The 18932-nt window shown below is 42.5% G+C and overlaps 1 protein-coding gene across 4 annotated transcripts in view; it reads right to left on the bottom strand.

Annotated features, from left to right (window-relative positions):
• Prickle2 (prickle planar cell polarity protein 2) overlaps positions 1-18932 on the bottom strand; it is a 314539-nt gene that overhangs the window by 67414 nt on the left and 228193 nt on the right. For all 4 annotated transcript variants that reach the window (XM_070018885.1, XM_070018886.1, XM_070018887.1 and 1 more), the window contains one exon: positions 9489-9672. In XM_070018885.1, the coding sequence (XP_069874986.1) occupies positions 9489-9672 (184 nt within the window). The remainder of the gene's footprint in view (positions 1-9488; positions 9673-18932) is intronic.

The following is an 18932-nucleotide window of genomic DNA, read 5'->3' on the forward strand; positions in this document are numbered from 1 at the left end:
TGATCATAGACTTACGATCTAAGCTATTAGTCTTTACCCTCCTCTCTTGACGGATTCAATGTGGAAGGCTTTGCTTGTTTTTACCTCAACCCCAGTGCCTAGACAGTGCCTGACACACAGTAGGTATACAAATGAGCCCAAACCAACCAACCAACCCTCAATGGCCATTCCTCTGGCCATTTTTGCTTAGGGAGAAAACTCCCATGTTCTACTGTCCCAAAGCCAACCAAGAGCCAGTGGAGGAGGCCTGGAACAGGTTCCACATGGCAAAGTCAGAGGTCAGCCGCTTGCTGACCTGCTGACCCCCACCCCCAAAGGTGTGTACTGCATTCTTTGTGGAAAGACTCTCTGCACTGGCAACAGCCCCAGAGAATGCCCCAGGGACCTCCATTCTGCCAGGCCTGGGGGGGGGCATCTGTCCATCTCCTGCTGGGAAGGAAGGTGGGTGGGGACACTCAGGTCTTCAACAGATAGCCCCCCGCAACCAGCTTGGGCCATCACAGACTTCAGGCAGGTAGCTCCACCTGGGCCCCTGTCCAAGTCATTCAGCCTCGGTGGAGCCACAGAACTTCATCTGAATGAAGTCATACCTTTAAAAACAATCCCACAGCAGAGAATCTGGGGAACATAAAGGCTCCGGTATTGGCAGAAGTAAAAACAAATTTTTTTTTTAAAATTTTGTTAAAAGCTTTGAGAGCCGGGTGTGGTGGTACATGCTTATAATCCCAGTACTTAGAAGTTGGAGGCAGGAGGATCCTGAGTTTCTATTGGGCTACAACATACGATCCTTTTTTTTTTTTTTAAAGCAAAACATCAAACAAACAAAAACCAAAAAGTTTTGAGAAAGCTGAGAAGAAACCTAGGATTCCTGAGAGTTTTACGATCCTCTCCCTCTCCCTACTTAGCTTTCCTCTCCTGAGCCCCCAAAAGTTGCTTTTGCCAGCTCAAACTAACAGTGCTCACTTAAGTCATTCCTGTTTCCCAAGCAGGGAGAGAAAGAAGCAATTGTTTTATTGAGCAACTTCTATGTGTTTTATGAACACACCTTCATTTGAAGCCAGATCAACCTTGAGTTCTACAGATGTTGGCTTAGTTCCAGGGTTAGCTGTCTGAGATGAAAGATGCCTCTGCTACTCAATAGCTGTGTTATCTGCGACATGTTACTTAACTCCTCTTAGCCTTGCTTTACTTGTTTCTGTAACAGATGCAGTCATAGTAATTACCAAACACCGTGCTTTTTTGTATGTGTGTTGGTACTGGGGTTTGAACTCAGGGAACTGAGTGCTATTCCTTAGCTTTTCATTCAGAGCTGGCTTTCTACCACTTGAACCATAGATCCATTTCTGGTTTTTGTTTTTTTTTTTGTTTTTCTTTTTGGTGTTTAATTTGGTGTTTTACAGACTTTCCTGCCTGGGCTAACTTCAAACTATGATCCTCAGATCTCAGCTTCCTAAGTGTCTAGGATTACAGGCATGAGCCACTGATGTTCAGCACAGACATAGTTTCTTTTTTTTTTTAATTTAATTTTATTTTATTTGTGAACATACTGTACAGAGGAGTTACAATTACGTGGGCAGGATAATGCGTACATTTCTTACCAAGCATTGCAGCCTCCTCCTTTGTTTACCCTTCACATCCCTTCCCAGCCTCCCCCCTCCCCCCCAATCCCAATCCTTCTCCTTCCCCCCCCTTCCCCCCCCCCCCCGCACCGACGTTGTAAAGCTAGTTTTGGACATGACAACTTGTACTTCTCATTGTTGCCAGACATAGTTTCTAAGAAGCAGAAATGATCCAGGTGTCGGTGGCTGACGCCTGTAATCCTAGCTACTCAAGAGGCTGAGATCTAAGGATCACAGTGCCGAGCCAGCCCTGGCAGGAAACTCCATGAGACTCTTATCGCCAATAAGCCACTCAGAAAAACCACAAATGGTGCTGTGGCTCAAGTGGTAGAGCACTAGCCTTGAGCTGAAGAGCTGAGGGACAGCGCCCAGGCCCAGAGTTCAAGCCCCATGGCTGACAAAAAAAAAAAAAAAAAGCTGAAATGGGAAAATGCATGGAACATACTAAAAAACATAAATAGTGGCAGATCAGGAAGAATTGAATTATGTCATTTGTAGGGAAATAGATGGATCTGGGGAAAAAAAATCCTGAGCAAGGTAAGCCAGGCCCAGAAAGATAGAAGGTGCAGTTTTTCTCTCATAACTGCATCTCACTCCCAAAATGCAACCTCCCCTAGAATCACATGTAGAGGTATACATAACCAAGCTGGCTAAAGAACTATAAGCAGACGTGAAATTCCATGGTATCAACTCTGAATAATTAACAGTTTCACAAAATACTTACCAGGAAGCTCAACAATGTTTTGAATGGAGTATTAGTGGGTGGGGGGAGCAAATGAACGGAAAAGGAACCAGTAGCTGAATAGAATCTGAACACTTAAATGTAATTTGTAAATATACATATACATATCCATCCATACATGCTCATACCATTTCTTCTTATTCATCGGTGACTAGGTACCTCATTTGATTCAATCATTTGGCTATTATGAAGAGTGTTGCAATCACATGAACAGGCAGGTGCTCTCCTTGCTGCATACATGTTCCATACTGGTATGCTGGGGTCATAAGGAAGATCTACTGCTAAGACTTTTGAGGCACTTGCACACTGATTTCCATACTGGTTGCACTAGTTTATATGCCCACCGACAGTATAGGAGAGTTCCTCCTCCCCCACCTACCCCCATTTACTGGTGTTTGTTTTCTTGCTGTTCAATGCACATTTAATGAATTTCTCTAACATTGTCACCATCATCATACCACCACCACCACCACCACCACCACCACCACTACCACCACCACCACCATCATCATCATCCATAGGAGAATACCCAGGCTCCTGGAAGCTGAGTGACTCTCCAGAGGTCAGGTTTGCATTGACTACAGAAGTGAGGCTGCAGGGCCAGGCTTCTTTTGCAGGCTGGCACTTGCAATGGGCCCTGCAGACTTCGATTCAGACAAATAATGTGCTGGTTTGGAAACAGGGTGCTTCTGTTAGCCCTGGAGCTCCTCCCTCTTGTTCCTGTGGAGCCCAGGGTGGTTCTCACTCTGTCTGCAGTGCTGCATAATCGTCACAACATACACCCTCTCTCCTGAATTCTGGCAATCTGAGAAGGTCAGAATGGGTGGCAAATCGGCTTACCGCTCATATTTTAGGAAATGCACAGGGAATGGGAAGAAGTGATAAATGATAAGACATATTTCTTTACTTATTTTTCTGGTACTGAGAACTCAACTCACTACCTCAGGCTTGCTAAGCAAGCACTCTAGTACTTGAGCTATGCTCCTAGTCCTTTGGCTATAGTTTATTCTTGATGCAGGGTAACACACACTTGGCCTTGGTTAGCATCAGACTGTGATTTTTCTACATCTGCTTCCAGAGCAGTTGGTATTACAGGTGTGCACCATGATGCCTATGGTTTATTTGTGTTTGGGCTTGAGCTCAGAGCCTGAGCACTGTCCTTTAGCTTTTTCTCTACTAACTTGAACTACAGCTCCACTTCCAGTTTTTTTTTTTCTGTGTAATTTGAGATGAGTCACAAGGACTGGCTTTGAACCTCATTCCTCAGATCTCAGCCTCCTGTGTAGCTGGGATTACAGGCATGAACCACTGATATCTAAGTCCTAACTTGTTTTTGAGATAAGTTGAGGTAACATGCCTGGGCTGGCCTTGAACCACATCCTCTTAAGAATCTTTTTGAGAAGCTGGCATTACACCATGTCCAGCCCTAAAAAACTTGTATTAAAAAAAAATCAGTGGAACTTGGATTTGAACTTGGGGACTTATGCTTGCTAGGCAAGTATCCTACCACTTGAGCCCTTTCACTTTTTTGGATAGGTCTTGTGATTGCTATTTCTTAGGTGTGAACATGAAGTTAAGCTCAAGGTAAAGTGACTAACCCTTGGAGACTAAGGATTTGGGATCTGTGTATTTGAGAACTCAGTAGACACACAAAGTGGCTAAAAACATGTACAAAAAGGATGATCACTCCAGAGAAGAAGCCAGGGAGTCTCACACAATTCTCAAGAAGAAGTGACAAGCGAGAACTAGCAGGAAAATCGTGCACCCAATGAATAATCTCCACCAGTAGGGACATTTGTGACCGCCACATGGGAGGGCAGTATGTAATAAATTGAAAGCCTTTGAGGGCTTCACACTGGACACTCCTACTCTAGAAACCACAGCCTTATGTCACACACACAGGAAAAGTACCCACCATACAAGGCTCACAAACAGACTCATATACCCTTGGTATTCAATAGCAGTACACACAGCTTTTGTGATGATCAGTTTTCCTTTGAGCAGGAATGTCTAGTTCTCTTTAGGATGTTCAGTGCACACAGGCCCAAGTCTGCCCCTTTGACAATGGCTGTCCTCTCTCAAACTTTCATGTCCAAATGCCCCCTAGTGGCAGGAGGTACCACTCCCGCTTAGAAACTACCCGTGGAAACCCATCCCACAGCCTGCAGAGCCTAATCTGAATGGACATATTGGGATACAGAAAAACGCTCTTAAGATACACAGCAGCAAGACAAGTTAGGGTAAGTTGTGATTACCATCACAATTTTATCCAAAATAACTAAAAAATGCATTACTCTCGACATAGGTACTTGAACATGCAAGCAAAAAAGGTTAGAAACCTATTTTCCTCATTTGATAGAAATATGACTACTTTCCTCTTGTTTTTCTGGAATCTCCTTCCTTCCTTCCTTTCCTTCCCTCCTTCCTTCTCTCCTTCCTTCCTTTCTTCCTTCCTTCCTTCCTTCTTTCCTTCCTCTCTCCCTCCCTCCTTCCTCTCCTCTCTCCCTTCCTCCCTCTCTTCTTTCCTTCCTTCTTCCCACTCCGTCTTCTCTTCATAGAGAGAACATACTATTTTTTCATTCTCCTCCTTCCCCTCCCTCCTCCTACTCCTCTTCTTCTTCCTCTCCTCCCTCTCCTCCTCTTTCTCTTTATAAAGGGAGAACATGCTATTTCAAACCCCCCACAACAGGCTCTCCTGCCACTGGATTCTTGTCTAGACAGTGAAGACAATAGGTCTTTAACAATTTGCACTGGGCCCCACTCAAGCAGCACAGACCTTCACTTTCCACTCTGCCAAACCCTTGGCCATGTTACCAAACCCACAGTTGTTATGGAGGAGCCAAAATGTGGTAGATGAAGTTGTGCCAAGTCGTGCCAGCCCTTTTCTATCCTGACTGGCTCGGAATTTTGCTGAGATCTTTTTCTGCAGAGCCTCACTTTCATCCAGTGCTTCTTGCCAGGAACACTGGCAAAGATCTAGAGATGGGCCCAAATGTGACAACTGGTGGGTCAAAGTTAAGGATGCTGCGAAATATCCCATAGAGCACAGGACAGGCTTTCCAGCAAAGAGCTACTGAGACAAAATATCAAGAAGAGTGAGGTTCATAGTCCCTGCTTGTCAGTGACTTTCCAAATTCTTCCACAGGTACTATCTGCTATAAACATGTTGATCTAGTGTCTTCAGGAGACGGGAGACACTCTTAACGGTTTGAGTCTGGAGGGAAAGCAGAGATGGTAGGTAGCTAATCAATAGTAGACCCTGGCTCTCTGGTGGGCTCCCTGCAGGGGCCTTGGGTGATATTACTGTCTTAATTTGGATTCAGCAAAGGCAGAGGATATGAACAATGTCATTGATTGGTTTTCAATCTAGTTATTTGAAATAACAAGACATACACCTTTCCTTTCTGGTATCATCTATCATATTTGTCATTTTCACTCTGTTTTAAGAAGAGCCAGTGAGTTTTTATGAAACCAAATGTCCATATTCAAAAACACTTCTTCTCTACACGGGAGATGACTTATATTTGCATTCTATTAACTCGAAGGTGTTTCTCAGAGGAAATAAGAGTAATAAAGAATATCACCGGAAGGTATATCACCACCCCTAGGGTCGGGAGTGAGATGAAAGGTTTCAAACCAAAATGAAAACACATTACTCTCAGGCCTAACTAGTCTTTAATATTTTGCCTCCAGCACCTAACATTTCCTCATTCACTGTAATTTCTCTTGATAGAAAAATGGTTTATCTCAAATCATAGACAACTAACATGATATTAAACATCAGAACTTTTATGAGCAAAAGGCATTTAGAGCTAGCATTTTTCTAATCTTAGAACACATCAGTTTGATTTTTTAAAATCTTAAGACCCATAAATTGCTTTGTAAAAAATAGACTTTCAAAGACCTCATAATTTTAAATCGAAAGCTCATTTCTTCCACACAACATGACCCTTCAAACACCTTTAATATAGACCCACATTTTATTGGACAAATATAGAACTCTCCAAATAGCACGAAAAGACATTTTCTCTCTCTCTGGAGAGCAATTTCCTTTTCTAATCATGTGTGTGCGTCATCTAGGTTTGAGTAAGTGTAGAGAGCAGAGAAAAGCTGCCAAGGAACAATAGAATTGTAAGAGATGGGAATACCCTTTCATTTGCCATAATTCTAACCACTTGTTTAATCGTGTTAATCATTTTCTTTCAAAACAAATCAAGGAAAGTTCAGTTTTATGTTTCCCAAAGACAAATGGATGAGTCAAATGGTCTCCAAAAATACCAAACGCACTCACAGTTGGGTCTGTTGGATTTAATCAAGAATCCTTGCTTCTGCAACTGGCTATTCTTTTGGGTCAACATGAGTAAAAATTTCCTCTGAATGTGCGTATCACTGAATGATGTTTAATGGTCTTAGGGAATAATCTATTCAAGCAGAAAAAAAAATCCAACAGCTTAACTTTGGAACATTTAGGGCCCAGCTTAGCAGGAAACAATGTCCTTTGGGTAAACAAAAGAAAGACAGGTCATGTCAAAGTTGCTGGAAATGAGGTCAGCAAGAAAATGGAACAAGCTCACAGATCTAGCTAGTTGTTGGGAACTCGGCACTCAAATGTTGGCAATAGCATTATCTGGGTCTTCAGCCAATTAGCACCACTTCAGAGAGTCCAGACAAGACTGAATCAAACCTTCTCATTCTTCTAAAATGAATTCTTTAATATGCTACTTTTCAGCCGAACAGAAAAGGAAGATAGGACATCAATATGCCAACTGTAAGAAAGTACCCCTTTGCTCTCATCAACACAGAGAACAACCTTCAGTTTTCACGGAGATGTTTTCTGTGTTTCTAGTCTAAGACATTTCCTTCTCTGCAGTAAGAACAGAGATGGCAAAACTGAAAAGCCTGTACTGTTCTGACAAATAAGACAAAAAGATTAAGTGGATTCAGTGAAGAGAATACTTCACTAAGTAAGTGAAGACTAGGTGAGATCAGATTTTGTCTAAAACAAATAGCCAAACTTTCAAGACAGACACATAAAATTATTCAGGAAAAATTCCTGCATTGTAGTTGGAAATTTAAAGAATACCTTCCTGGCTGAACAAATCCTAAACTGCATGCCCAATTTTATCTGTCAATTTGCAAGCACCCACTGGAAGGAAGAAATGAAAAATGGCCAATCAAAGAGATGAAGGAAGTAGCTGGATGAGGTGGCTTACGCCTGTAATCCTTGCTATTAGGAGGCAGAGATCAAGGCTAACCTGAATGGAAAGAAATCTGCAAGACTTCTCCATCTCACTAAATGGCTGGGCACTGTGGTGTGGGTCTGTTATCCCAGCTATGGGGAAAGCACAATGGCTGGGCAGTGAGAAACACCTCTCATTCTCACTCACACATAGGAAGATTTAGTCCAGGCTGGCCCAGACATAAAGCAAGACCCCAGGTCAAAAAGAATCAGTGTGCAAAGGTACTGGAGGTGGTTCAAATGGTAGAGTTGTAGCTCAGGTGCTATCAAACAAAAAACCCTGAGTTCCATCCCTAATATGAGAGAGAAAGAGAGAAAGAGAGACAGAGAGACAGAGACAGAGAGTTATTGGTGAATTGTTGGATCTTGCTTAATTAAAATGAACTTTTCTGAAAGCGTTATCACATTGAAAGTTCTTATGCAACTTTATGGTTGTTTATGTTCAAACACATTCTGTTAGACAAAGAGATCTCCAAAGAAACAAATTTAATGGGTTAAAGGAAGGCAACAGTAGACAAACACTTCACTCTGGCAATGTTGTCTCTGAAAGTTCACAGGGAAGATAATACCCAGCTTAAGATGTGCTTCTAAGCCCAGACTGACAGAAGAGAAAGTATGAAGCACCAAGAAATGGCAAAACAATGGTTGTACACCAGACCCTAAGTATCTGAGATACATAGTTCCAAGGGAAACCCATGAGTACTCAGAATACAAAGTTCAGGCTGTACTGTAGATGCTTGGTACATCTCCCATTGAATTGCACAATCTCCTCTAAAGACATGCTGTTTTCAAACAAACTTAAAGTTTTTCATTTTATCACTTGAGTATTATTAGCACATTCACTTTTGCCCTGTTTTGGAGGGTACCATTTGCATTTTTTTCGTTGTGCTAGTCTTAGAGCTTGATCTCAGAGCCTGGACACTATCCCTGAGCTTCTTTTGCTCAAGGCTAGCACTCTATCACTTGAACCACAGCTCCACTTCTGGCTTTTTTTGGTAGTTTAGTGGAGATAAGAGTCTCACAGTCTTTCCTGCCTGGGCTGGCTTCAAACCACAATCATCAGATCTCAGCCTCCTGAGTAGCCTGAGCTACTAGCACCCAGCTTCATTTGTATTTTTTGAGATACAGATTTTCACAAAATTAAGAGCAACTAAACACTAGACAGTTTCTACCGTGAATAAAACATAGAGCAGAAAGGGACTGACTTGGGAAGCTCTCTCCATCGACTGAAATACAGTTTCTGTTCTTGAAATGTCTTTTTATCTTAATGTTTTTAGTTTGTATTTGGTAAGAACAACAAAAACCAATAATAACAACAATAACAAAACATATATAACAAATCTGCAAATAAAATGGGCTATTACAAAGAAAAAAAATGTGGGAGAACAGAAAGGAAGCGAGTTCTCAGCAAACCAGTACAGCCTGGGGCTAGTGCCAGACTATTTCAGGAAATGTCAAGGTCTTGCTTCGAGGTAGTATTTAAACACAGCAAGGATCACTGGGAAGGAAAAGGCAAAACGCACATTTCCTCAGTCCCCTTTCCAAAACCTCTGATTGGTGAAGTCCACGGTCAAGTTATAGCTCCTCTTTTCCCCACCCAAAGTGATCTATCAATAGCTTACGTTTCAAAGTCAATGTTCCGGAAACATTTTTTGTCACACAATCTAGGAATAGTCAATCAAGTCAAATGAATCAACCACAAATCACCGAAGGCTCTATTTCATCTGCCATTCTCATCTCCCACTGGGACCCATGATGTTGCCAATCCCATTCAGCTCCAAACACCTTTCTGAATCATCCCAAATCCCCACCTCCTCCTGAACTAGAATCAGGAAGAAGCATCTGAAAGACATACACAGATTCTAAAGACGCCCTTGGAGACCAGTACCTGTTCAGGCTTCAGCCCTGGCGGGACCCAGGCATACTCTTCCAAGGCACAGCCTGAGTCATCATCCGAGGTCGAGTTCCTCTGGAAGTCAAACATGAGTTTGCTGATGGTCTTCTCCATCTCCAGCGGCATCACTGTCACCATGTGCTCCTCCTGGGGACACTTGCAGTGTAGGCAGATCTTCCTGTAGACAGCAGACAGGGCATATAAGAAGCAAGAAAAAAGAAACCTTTTATTTTTTTCTTTTCCCCTCCCCTTCAAAGCCCTACCAGTCATAGGCTTTTGGATCCCCAACCATAAACACATCCCCTGGCAACCAACTCCTCAAGCTAAGATCTAGAGAACGCCTGTGTTGGTGGAAGGTGTGGTACCGGTGTGTCATATGGAAACAGTGAAAGACCAGAAAGTCACCAAGACAGCATGCTAGGGAGCTTTACAGCTGAGACTCAGTCTTTTCTTCTTAATTCACATCGCAAGAGGAACAGTTCTTTTTTCTCTTACTGCCTCCACCACAGGAGTTGGACCATGAACACAGTTTCCTTAGCTGTAGTAACAAATACATACCTATATATACTTATATACACACCTGTGTATATGTATATGTAAGGGTGTGTATATGTGTGTGTATGTGTATAAAATAACTGGACTAGAAACATCACAAGATTTAATAAACCCTGACAATATTCTGTTTTTTAAAAAAAGGTTCCTAAGCTATGGTAAACAAAACAAAATTAAAAAAAAAAACAGAGGGAAGAATTTTCTAGAAGAATAACGACACTCCCCTTCCCCCCCCACTGGTCTCTCCACTCCTCCCTTCCCCCTAGTACTGAGGCTTGAACTCAGAGCCTGAGCACTATCCCTTGGTTATTTCACTCAAGGCTGGTGGCTCTATCACTTGAGCCACAGTTCCACTTCTGGCTTTCTGCTGGTTGATAGAAGATAAGAGTTTTACTGACTTTCCTGTCCAGGCTGCCTTGCAATAATGAGTCTCAGATCTTAGCTTTTTGTGTAGCTAGGATTACAGGTATGAACCACCAGCGCCTGGCCACAAATCTGGTCTTAAGATTTTGTAGGACAGGTATTTTCACCTCTATTGCAAGATCCTGGACTGGAATTTTAATTAGAAGGCCAAAATTTTCCCCATGTTGCTAGGTTTTGAATATACAAGAAGATCATGCATTAGAAGATCATGCATTCATAAGGTAAAGCCACAGATCAAAATCTCTCCCCACACTGAACATTTAAGGTTACCATCTGTTCCCATATTCTTAGCTACAGAAATAATGAAGCAAGAAATGTGTTGATGTCATCAATACAAAAGTATTTCTAGTTTCCACCAATCAGATAAAAATAAAATGAGATGGAGAAAGAAAATAAGTTGTTCTCTGTTTACTCTGGTTTTTATTATTAGTTTCAATAGCCAGTGTTTCAAAGGCAGTGAAAGAGCCACCACATTAAATCAATTCTATCTATCTATCTATCTATCTATCTATCTATCTATCTATCTATCTATCTATCTACTATTGATCTATCTACCTACCTTTCTACCTACCTACCTACCAACTACCTATCTACCTACCGACCTACCTACCTACCTACCTACCTACCTACCTACCTACCTACCTACCTACCTACCTACCTACCTACCTATTGTACTGGGCTTTGAATACAGGGCCTTATGCTCTACCACTCAGCCCATGTCCCCAGCCCTGTTTTGAGTTTTTTGGTCAACTTTGTTGAGATATAATTCACACACCATTAAATCTATCATTTAAAAATGTATACTGACTGGGTGCTGGTGGCTCATGCCTGTAATCCTAACTATTCAGGACGCTGAGATCTAAGGTTTGTGGTTCCAAGCCAGCCCAGGCAAGAAAGTCCTTGAGATTCTTATCTCCAATTAACCACCAAAAATCAGAAGTAGAGCTATGGCTCAAGTGGTAGATTGCTAGCCTTGAGCAAAATACTCAAGGACAGCACCCAGGCCCTGAGTTCAAGCTTCAGGATCAGCACATACTTAAAAATGTACATTCATTCAATATATTCATCTTTATAAATAACACTGCTCTGTATATTTAGGTATTAATTTTATTTCTCTTGGCCAATACACAGAGGAATGCAATTGCTGAGTCATATAGCAACTTGGTTTAGGTTCTTGGGACTTTTTTGTTGTTGATTTTTTTTTTTTGTCAGTTGTGGGGCTTTAACTCAGGGCCTGGGTGCTATGCTTGATCTCTTTTGCTGAAGGCTAGCAATGTACCACTTTCAGCCACAGTGCCTTTTCCAGTTTTTGAGTGGTTAACTGGAGATAAGAGTCTCACAGGGACTTTTCTGCCTGGGCTGGCTTTGAGCCTCGATCCTCAATCTCAGCCTCATGAGTAGTTAGGATTACAGTCCTGAGCCACCAGTGGCCAGTGTGGCTTAAAAAATTTAAAAACCAGGTATGATTTTTAGACTGATTCAGTCGCATAAGAGTCCTGCTGAATTCATGTTTTAGCTCCAACAGCTAAATGTGACCTTGAGGACTGTCTATATACAAGATCATATATCACATATGAACAGAATTTTATTTCTTCCTTTCTTTCCTTTCTGGTAGTTTTTATTTATTTGTTTTGACTTACTGCCCTGGTTAGAACCTCCTTAAAAAAGTTGAATAGAAATATGAGAGAGCAGCCAGTCCCAGTGGCTCACTCCCTTCACCTCAACTATTCAGGAGGTAGGATCAGGAGGAGATCTACCAGACAGGACAAAAGTGTGAGATTCCATTTCTGCAGAAAAATCTGAGCACACTGGGACATGCTTATCATCCCAGCCACACGGAAATCATCAGTAAGGGATAGAGATAAAGGCTGGCCTAGGTATAAACATGGCATCGTATCTTAAAAACAACCAGAGCATAAAGAGGTGGGGAAGTGGCTCAAGGAATAAAGCATCCACCTAGCAAGTGCGAAGCCCTGAGTTCAGACCCCAGTCACCCACAAAAGAAAAAGAATTGGAGAAAGTAGACAAGTTTGTCTTATTCCTCATTTTCGGGCATGGTATCTGGTCCTTTGTAAGTTATTATTTAGTAAGCTATTTTTATTTTAGTAAGTTATTTATTTTGTAAGTTATTTTTAGCTGTAACCCTATCCCTCTTTCTTTTGTTAGGTCCTGTGCTTGAATTCAAGACCTGGGTGCTATCTCTGAGATTCTTTGTGCTCAAGGCTAGTGCTCTACCACTTGAGCCATGGACCCCCCTTCTGGTTTTTTCTGAGTAGTTTCATTGGAGATAAGAGTCTCACAGACTTTCCTGCCAGGACGGCTTCAACCGTGATCCTCAGATCTCAGCCTCCAAAGTAGCTAGGATTACAGGTCTGAGCCCCTGGTGCCTGTCAGCTTTACCTTTCTAGATAGGTTCCTTCCATTGGGATGAAGAATCAAAGTCCCTTCTATGCTAGTCTGCCAAGTCCTGATATCAGGAAACAGCATTGGATTTTGGCAAATGCTTTTTCTTCATCTGTGGAAATTACCAGTTATTGTTATTTTTTTGTTCTCATTTCTTAAATGTGCTATACCTGAATTCTGACATACAAATGTACTTGAAAAAACAAAATCAGTTTTGCTCAGCCAAGTAAAGCTCGTCAGAGTCTCCCAGTCCCTGCTTTTCATCACGTCCAAAAACTCACAGACAGAACACATACCTCGGGGCCTGGTTAGCATCTCAGAACTCAAAATGTTCTATTGGATGCTGCTTTGCGAAAGCAGCAAGGCCTTGAGTTCCATCCCCAATACTACTGCCAAAAGGAAAATAATCGAGGTGCCTTTTAACAATCACTTTCTAATTAATCCACTACTGTAAAAAGGTCAAGGTTGGTAGGGGAAGGAAAAATCAGTACTTCTTTCCCACCAGAACTTTTTTTGATGCCAGTTTATGACTTTAGGGGCAAAATAAAGTTTCACTGCATCTAAAGCAAATATAGTAAGTATTTGGTAATTCATGACTTTTAGTTGAAAGCCGTACTTCAAAATCAAAATGGAGAAGAGTGTTTCACCAAATCTGGTCTCTAAATAAGGACCCAGGAAATTCATTTATTCAGCTATGGAGGGAAAGGTACAATATTTAATCCTGAAGGGAAATAATCTAAGGAATGTAAGGTTGGTCACTCAACAAATACCCTGAAAGCACCTGCTAGTGCCAGAGACAGCTCTAGATACTTGAGACATGTAGCCAAAACATAGATCCCTGTCTCATGGCATGTACGGTCCCAGAAACAAGAAACATACAGTAAGTGATAAATACAATCACTCAATTATATGATAGATTAAAGGTGGCAAGTTTTGACCACAGGGTGATGGAGCTGGATGAGGTGAGAAGTACACTCAGATAAATGCATACCATAAATGACCTCCCTTTTATTTTACTTACACACACAGACACACACACAGACACACACACAGACACACACACAGACACACACAGACACACAGACACACACACACACACACACACACACACACACGACCTACCCTCACCTGTCAGAACTCCAAGACCAGATAATCATCTCCACTATCAGAGAAGCAACAAAGATTCAAGGTAGTCAAGCAACTTGGTCAAAGGAAGTTCTGAGCACAATGAGGACTCAAAGTAGCAGTCATCTGAGTCTCCATGAAAGAAAACATTACTGATAGAAATCCCATCCAATTTTACCCCTGGGCCCTTTTACTCCAGAATAGCAAACTCACTGCCTCGCCCCCCCCCCCCAACAAAGCAAAACCAAAGAGGGGAAAGAAGGAAAGAAAACAAAAACAGCAAGTCAAAACCACAGAGACTTTTCTGTTTCCTGCTAGCTAGATGTCTTCTGCTCCTCGTTTAGAATTAACAGGAACTCCCAAGGCAAGCCATTTTTATTTGCAAAGAATTTTCAACCTCTCATGACTCCATGACTTTGGAAAGGCTGATTTAATAACTTCTATTTGCCAGTTGAGAACCCAAGGCTCAGTTGCTTAGAAAGGCACAGAGGGTGAGAGATAGAGCCACCAAGACTTGTCTAGATCTTTGATTTCTCTCTCTGCCATTGGCAAAATATATAGTGCCACCCAATCACTCACTCTTTCAACACCCTAATGAAAGCTCTTTACCTGAATGAAGTAGATTCAGAGATGTGTGTGTATGGGGGATATGCATGATTTGGTGTTTATTTTTTAATTAGACATTTATGAAAATAGAATCTGCTGGTAAAGTTTTATTAAATACGTGTGTGCATGCACATGCACTCTCTCTCTCTCTCTCTCTCTCTCTCTCTCTCTCTCTCACACACACACACACACACACACACACACATACTCACAAAGAGTACATTGGCTTCATTCTGTCAGAACTGACATTCTACCTGCACATAATTGGCCATGTGAATGACAGGTTTTCAAAGAATAAGCCATGACTCAGAGAGAGGAGATGTGGTATTCTCCTTCCTTCCTGGCCTCTGCCCCAAACAACCTCTGTACTCCCCATCCCCCTTTCTCCCTAAAGATAAATTGGTTAACTCATTTGTTTCCCTGTCTTGGATGCCACAGTTAGCTCTACCATGGGCTGCATATTGTTGGGCAGTGGCCATTTGTCTAACTGACTCAGTGAAGCCAGGTCTCTGCACAGAAACCCCACCATTTGGAAAAGCACTAGTAATTTATGCCAATTAACTGACTTCTTGTGATGAGGAGAGGTTCATGTAAGTAGACTGGGGAGGGGGAAGGTAGTGGACAGACTCATCCTTGAGATGTTGACAGGTTATTTACAACACTGAACCCTGAAGAAAGAGGTCTTGTTTTGTGGGGAAAACTGGGAAGATGAAGGCATAGAGATCCATCTTCTTTTAGAACATAATTTCTGACAAGTTGCAAATCCTAAACTAGAAATGCAGGCTTGGATAGCATTGTCAATATCAGTAAGACCTTTTTTCCCCTTTTCTTCTCTTTCTCCTTTACACCTCCCCCTTTTAAATGAAGAGAAAAGATTTTGGGTATGTCTATTAAAAAAAAAAAACCTTATATACAGTAGCTCCATATATAAACTAGACTTGCCTATGTTGATGCTAAAGAGTCAAACCACAAGCCTAGCTTCTTTCAAGTTCAACCTCCTCCCCGAAGTCCAGGCCTGATCAGAGTCCAATGTCCTCAAGGGTTCAAAGATACAACTCTGAAGATGACCATACTCTCTGATCTCCTCTAATTCGTCTCTAAGATGTACCAAAATAAAAATGAGGTGCTTGATACTTTGATAGATGGGAAGACAGACAGTAAAAGAATAGAGGCTTTTCATGGCTTTTAAGAGATAAGTCCTAATCAGTAAAGTGTACACATCCATAATAATTCTAGCTCTAGGAAAAGGATTCATCTGCTTGCCAGGGCAAGTAGATGGGGAAGGCTTGGGGAGCAGAGGCCATTCCCTAGTGATGGGCTGCATAGCTCTGAGCCAGGGCTCAGGACAATTGTCCTGCAAGCTGGTCTTCTGGGCACAGTTGGAGAACGCTTGTCTGGTTGGAAAGGAGGATCTCAAACTATGGTCTAAAAACTGGTGAGGGTTCTCTCCAAAGACCTGATGGTCCGAGCAACACTGGACAATGCCTAGTTTCTAATTGTGTTGGGAGAGGGGTGGGGATTAAGCCAACTTCACCCAACTGCTGTGTCTGACGCTCTTGTGCCACTCAGCCACCTGGCAGTTGATGAGAAGCAGGATTATATCATCAACAAGAACAGTGCATCACTGCAGCCCAGCCACCAGGCCTCCCCTTCCCTGTCCCAACTCCATGGCCAGATGGGGTTCATGTCACACTCACGCATGGGGTCATGGCATGGCTCAGCACAAACTTGAGGACTGAAGAGAAAGGCACATCACTAGACTCAACGTGGTAGCACTTTTAGTTAAAGACAAGGCAAACGTAACCTCAAGACCTCCATAGCTTTCTTTCCCGCCCCGCCCCCTAAATACCAAATGTGTCCTGAGTATTCTCTCATGGCTCTAGCTGACTAAAAGCAAAAGAATAACTCCTTTTATCCATAATAAGAAAGGGGAAAAGGGGAAACATTTTCCTCCTTATTATACTTATCATAATTTAAAGTTACTGCTTCCTGCACTTAGAAGGGGGGGAAAAAGGCAACATACAATTAATGTAGAAAGAAATCAGAAATCGCAGATAAGCAAGAAAAAGGAGAAACAATTTCCAAACACTCACAATCCCAAAGATAATCACTGTTAAGCAGAAACAGCTGCTGGCCCGTTCTCCCCTCCTGACCTCCCCCCCCCTCCCCTTAGTGCTAAGAAACTGGAGAGCAGACTTCATTCTACGTGTTCTCTCTCAGTGAGAGCCAGGGGACAAGATTCTGGGCCTGGAATGACAAGACATGAGCCAGAGCCACCCACGCAAGTACACACAACACTCAGCAAACAGACTGTGCAATATTCAATCCAGATAAGTGAGGCTGGTTCTGATGGAGCGCCCTGCAGTAGGATCAAGAATTTACTTACATAGGATGAAAGAATAGCACCAACAGGGGAAATATATACACACTGTATATACACACACACACACACACACACACACACACACACACACACACACACACACACACACACACACACACACACACACACACACACACACACACACCCCTATAGGTATCACAGAGTTAAAAGTTATGACCCTCAGAGCAAAAACATCTGAAAACCAGATTTCAATAGCTATCGACTTTCAATTTTCTGTGCAAATGGAGAGAGATGGGGCATGGATAATTTAAAACCACTAAGACTTGGCTCTGATTTATGTCTTTGTGTGTCAGTCACATCCTTGCCAACACTGTGATAATGTATACCGCTTCAAACCACCTAATGTATCTGCCTTGGGAAAGACTGATTCAGAAGGAGCTGGGAAGGAGCCTGACTTCCCCAGTCTCTGTTACCCAGCTTTATCTCCTGAGTTCCAGTAAGAACTATCAACTCTTCACACGCACCAATGCATTAGCCTACAATGAGCCAAACTTCTTGATGTGTGTGTGTGTGTGTGTGTGTGTGTGTGTGTGTGTGTGTGTGTGCGCGTGTGTGTGCGCGTGTGTGCGCGCGCACGCTGGTATGGCAGTTTAAACTCAGGGCCTTGAACTCCCTCTAGGCTTTGTTCATGGCTAGCACTCTATCACTTACTGCTTTTTTTCTGGTTAATTGGAGATAAGCATCTCGTGGACTTTTTTTTCTACCTGGGCTGGCTTTGAGCTGAGATCTTCCGATCTCAGCCTCCTGAGGAGCTAGAATTTATAGGCGTGTGCCACTCAGTGCCTGGCTACATTGGGTTTTGTTTGTTTATTGACCTTTGGCAACACCCCTTCCAGGTTTCAGGAGGTAAGAAGAGAATTTTTACTGGACTGTAGGATGCTTCAATGTATGTGAATAAAAGGACGACCTACCTGTGGGCTTAACTAGGTAGAAAGAACCAGAAGGAAGATCTGCTAGTCCTAAAACACTGCTGAGGGAATCTTTCTGTGAGGTCAGAGCTGAGGAAACTGAGCAGTCACCAGACCACATAGGTCCTCTTCAGAACCCACTCGGATCATATCATAAAATGGCCCCCTCCAAGGATTCTACCTCCTATCTATCCATACTTCTCAAAATGCAAGTGCAAGAAAAGACACAATGGGTCTGTGGAGGCTGGCATCAAGTGAAATGCACATGTGCTAAGAGGTCAAAGTCTGCTCTGAGGGATAAGAAGTTGGCCCCCTAAGGACTTTCTGGGCCCTGCCTTTGTCCTGGACATCAACAGGAGAGGGGTGGCTGCAGCCGCTGTGTTCTACCATGACTATAATTACTCACATTTATAGTGGATTTATAATATTTGTATTATTCCCCACATAGTTTATCTCCTTTAGTCCCTCTCAGAAGTTCTGTAGAGCTGTCATTTCACCCATTTAGCAGATATAAAACTTAAGCTCAGTGACTCAACCAAAGTTACAAATACTAGAACCTTTGTGGTGGTCCAGCTCCAAAACCAGTGCTTCCCACTCGCTGCCTTGTTTTAGATAGGGGCCAAATAATCCCCCACTCTGTTCTCCTTTGTACTTCTCTTCTTCCTTCCATCTATCCTTTCACTCATCCATCTACCCGTATCTGTCTGCCTACCTATCCATCCAACCAAACAACATGGACTATGATGTGGCCATATCAGGACAATTAAGTCACACAACATGCTTACTTTCATAGAACTTCCAGACAAGTAAAAAAACAGATAGCAGTCAAGTAACTGAACATAAACTTGACCTTTTTTGACTACAGTAAGTACCACAGATAAAAAACAGATAGGGTCTGAGGATGGGTGTGGACAGCCCTCCCATGACATTGGAGCCGCACTTAGAAGTTCCACTACTAAGAAACACTTGGATGAGCATTTTCCAAGCACAGTTTGAAAAGCACATCTGAAGGCCCCG

The sequence above is a fragment of the Dipodomys merriami genome, unplaced genomic scaffold (assembly GCF_024711535.1).
Source record: "Dipodomys merriami isolate MVZ:Mamm:240054 unplaced genomic scaffold, mDipMer1.0.p SCAF_13, whole genome shotgun sequence".
NCBI lineage: Eukaryota > Metazoa > Chordata > Mammalia > Rodentia > Heteromyidae > Dipodomys > Dipodomys merriami.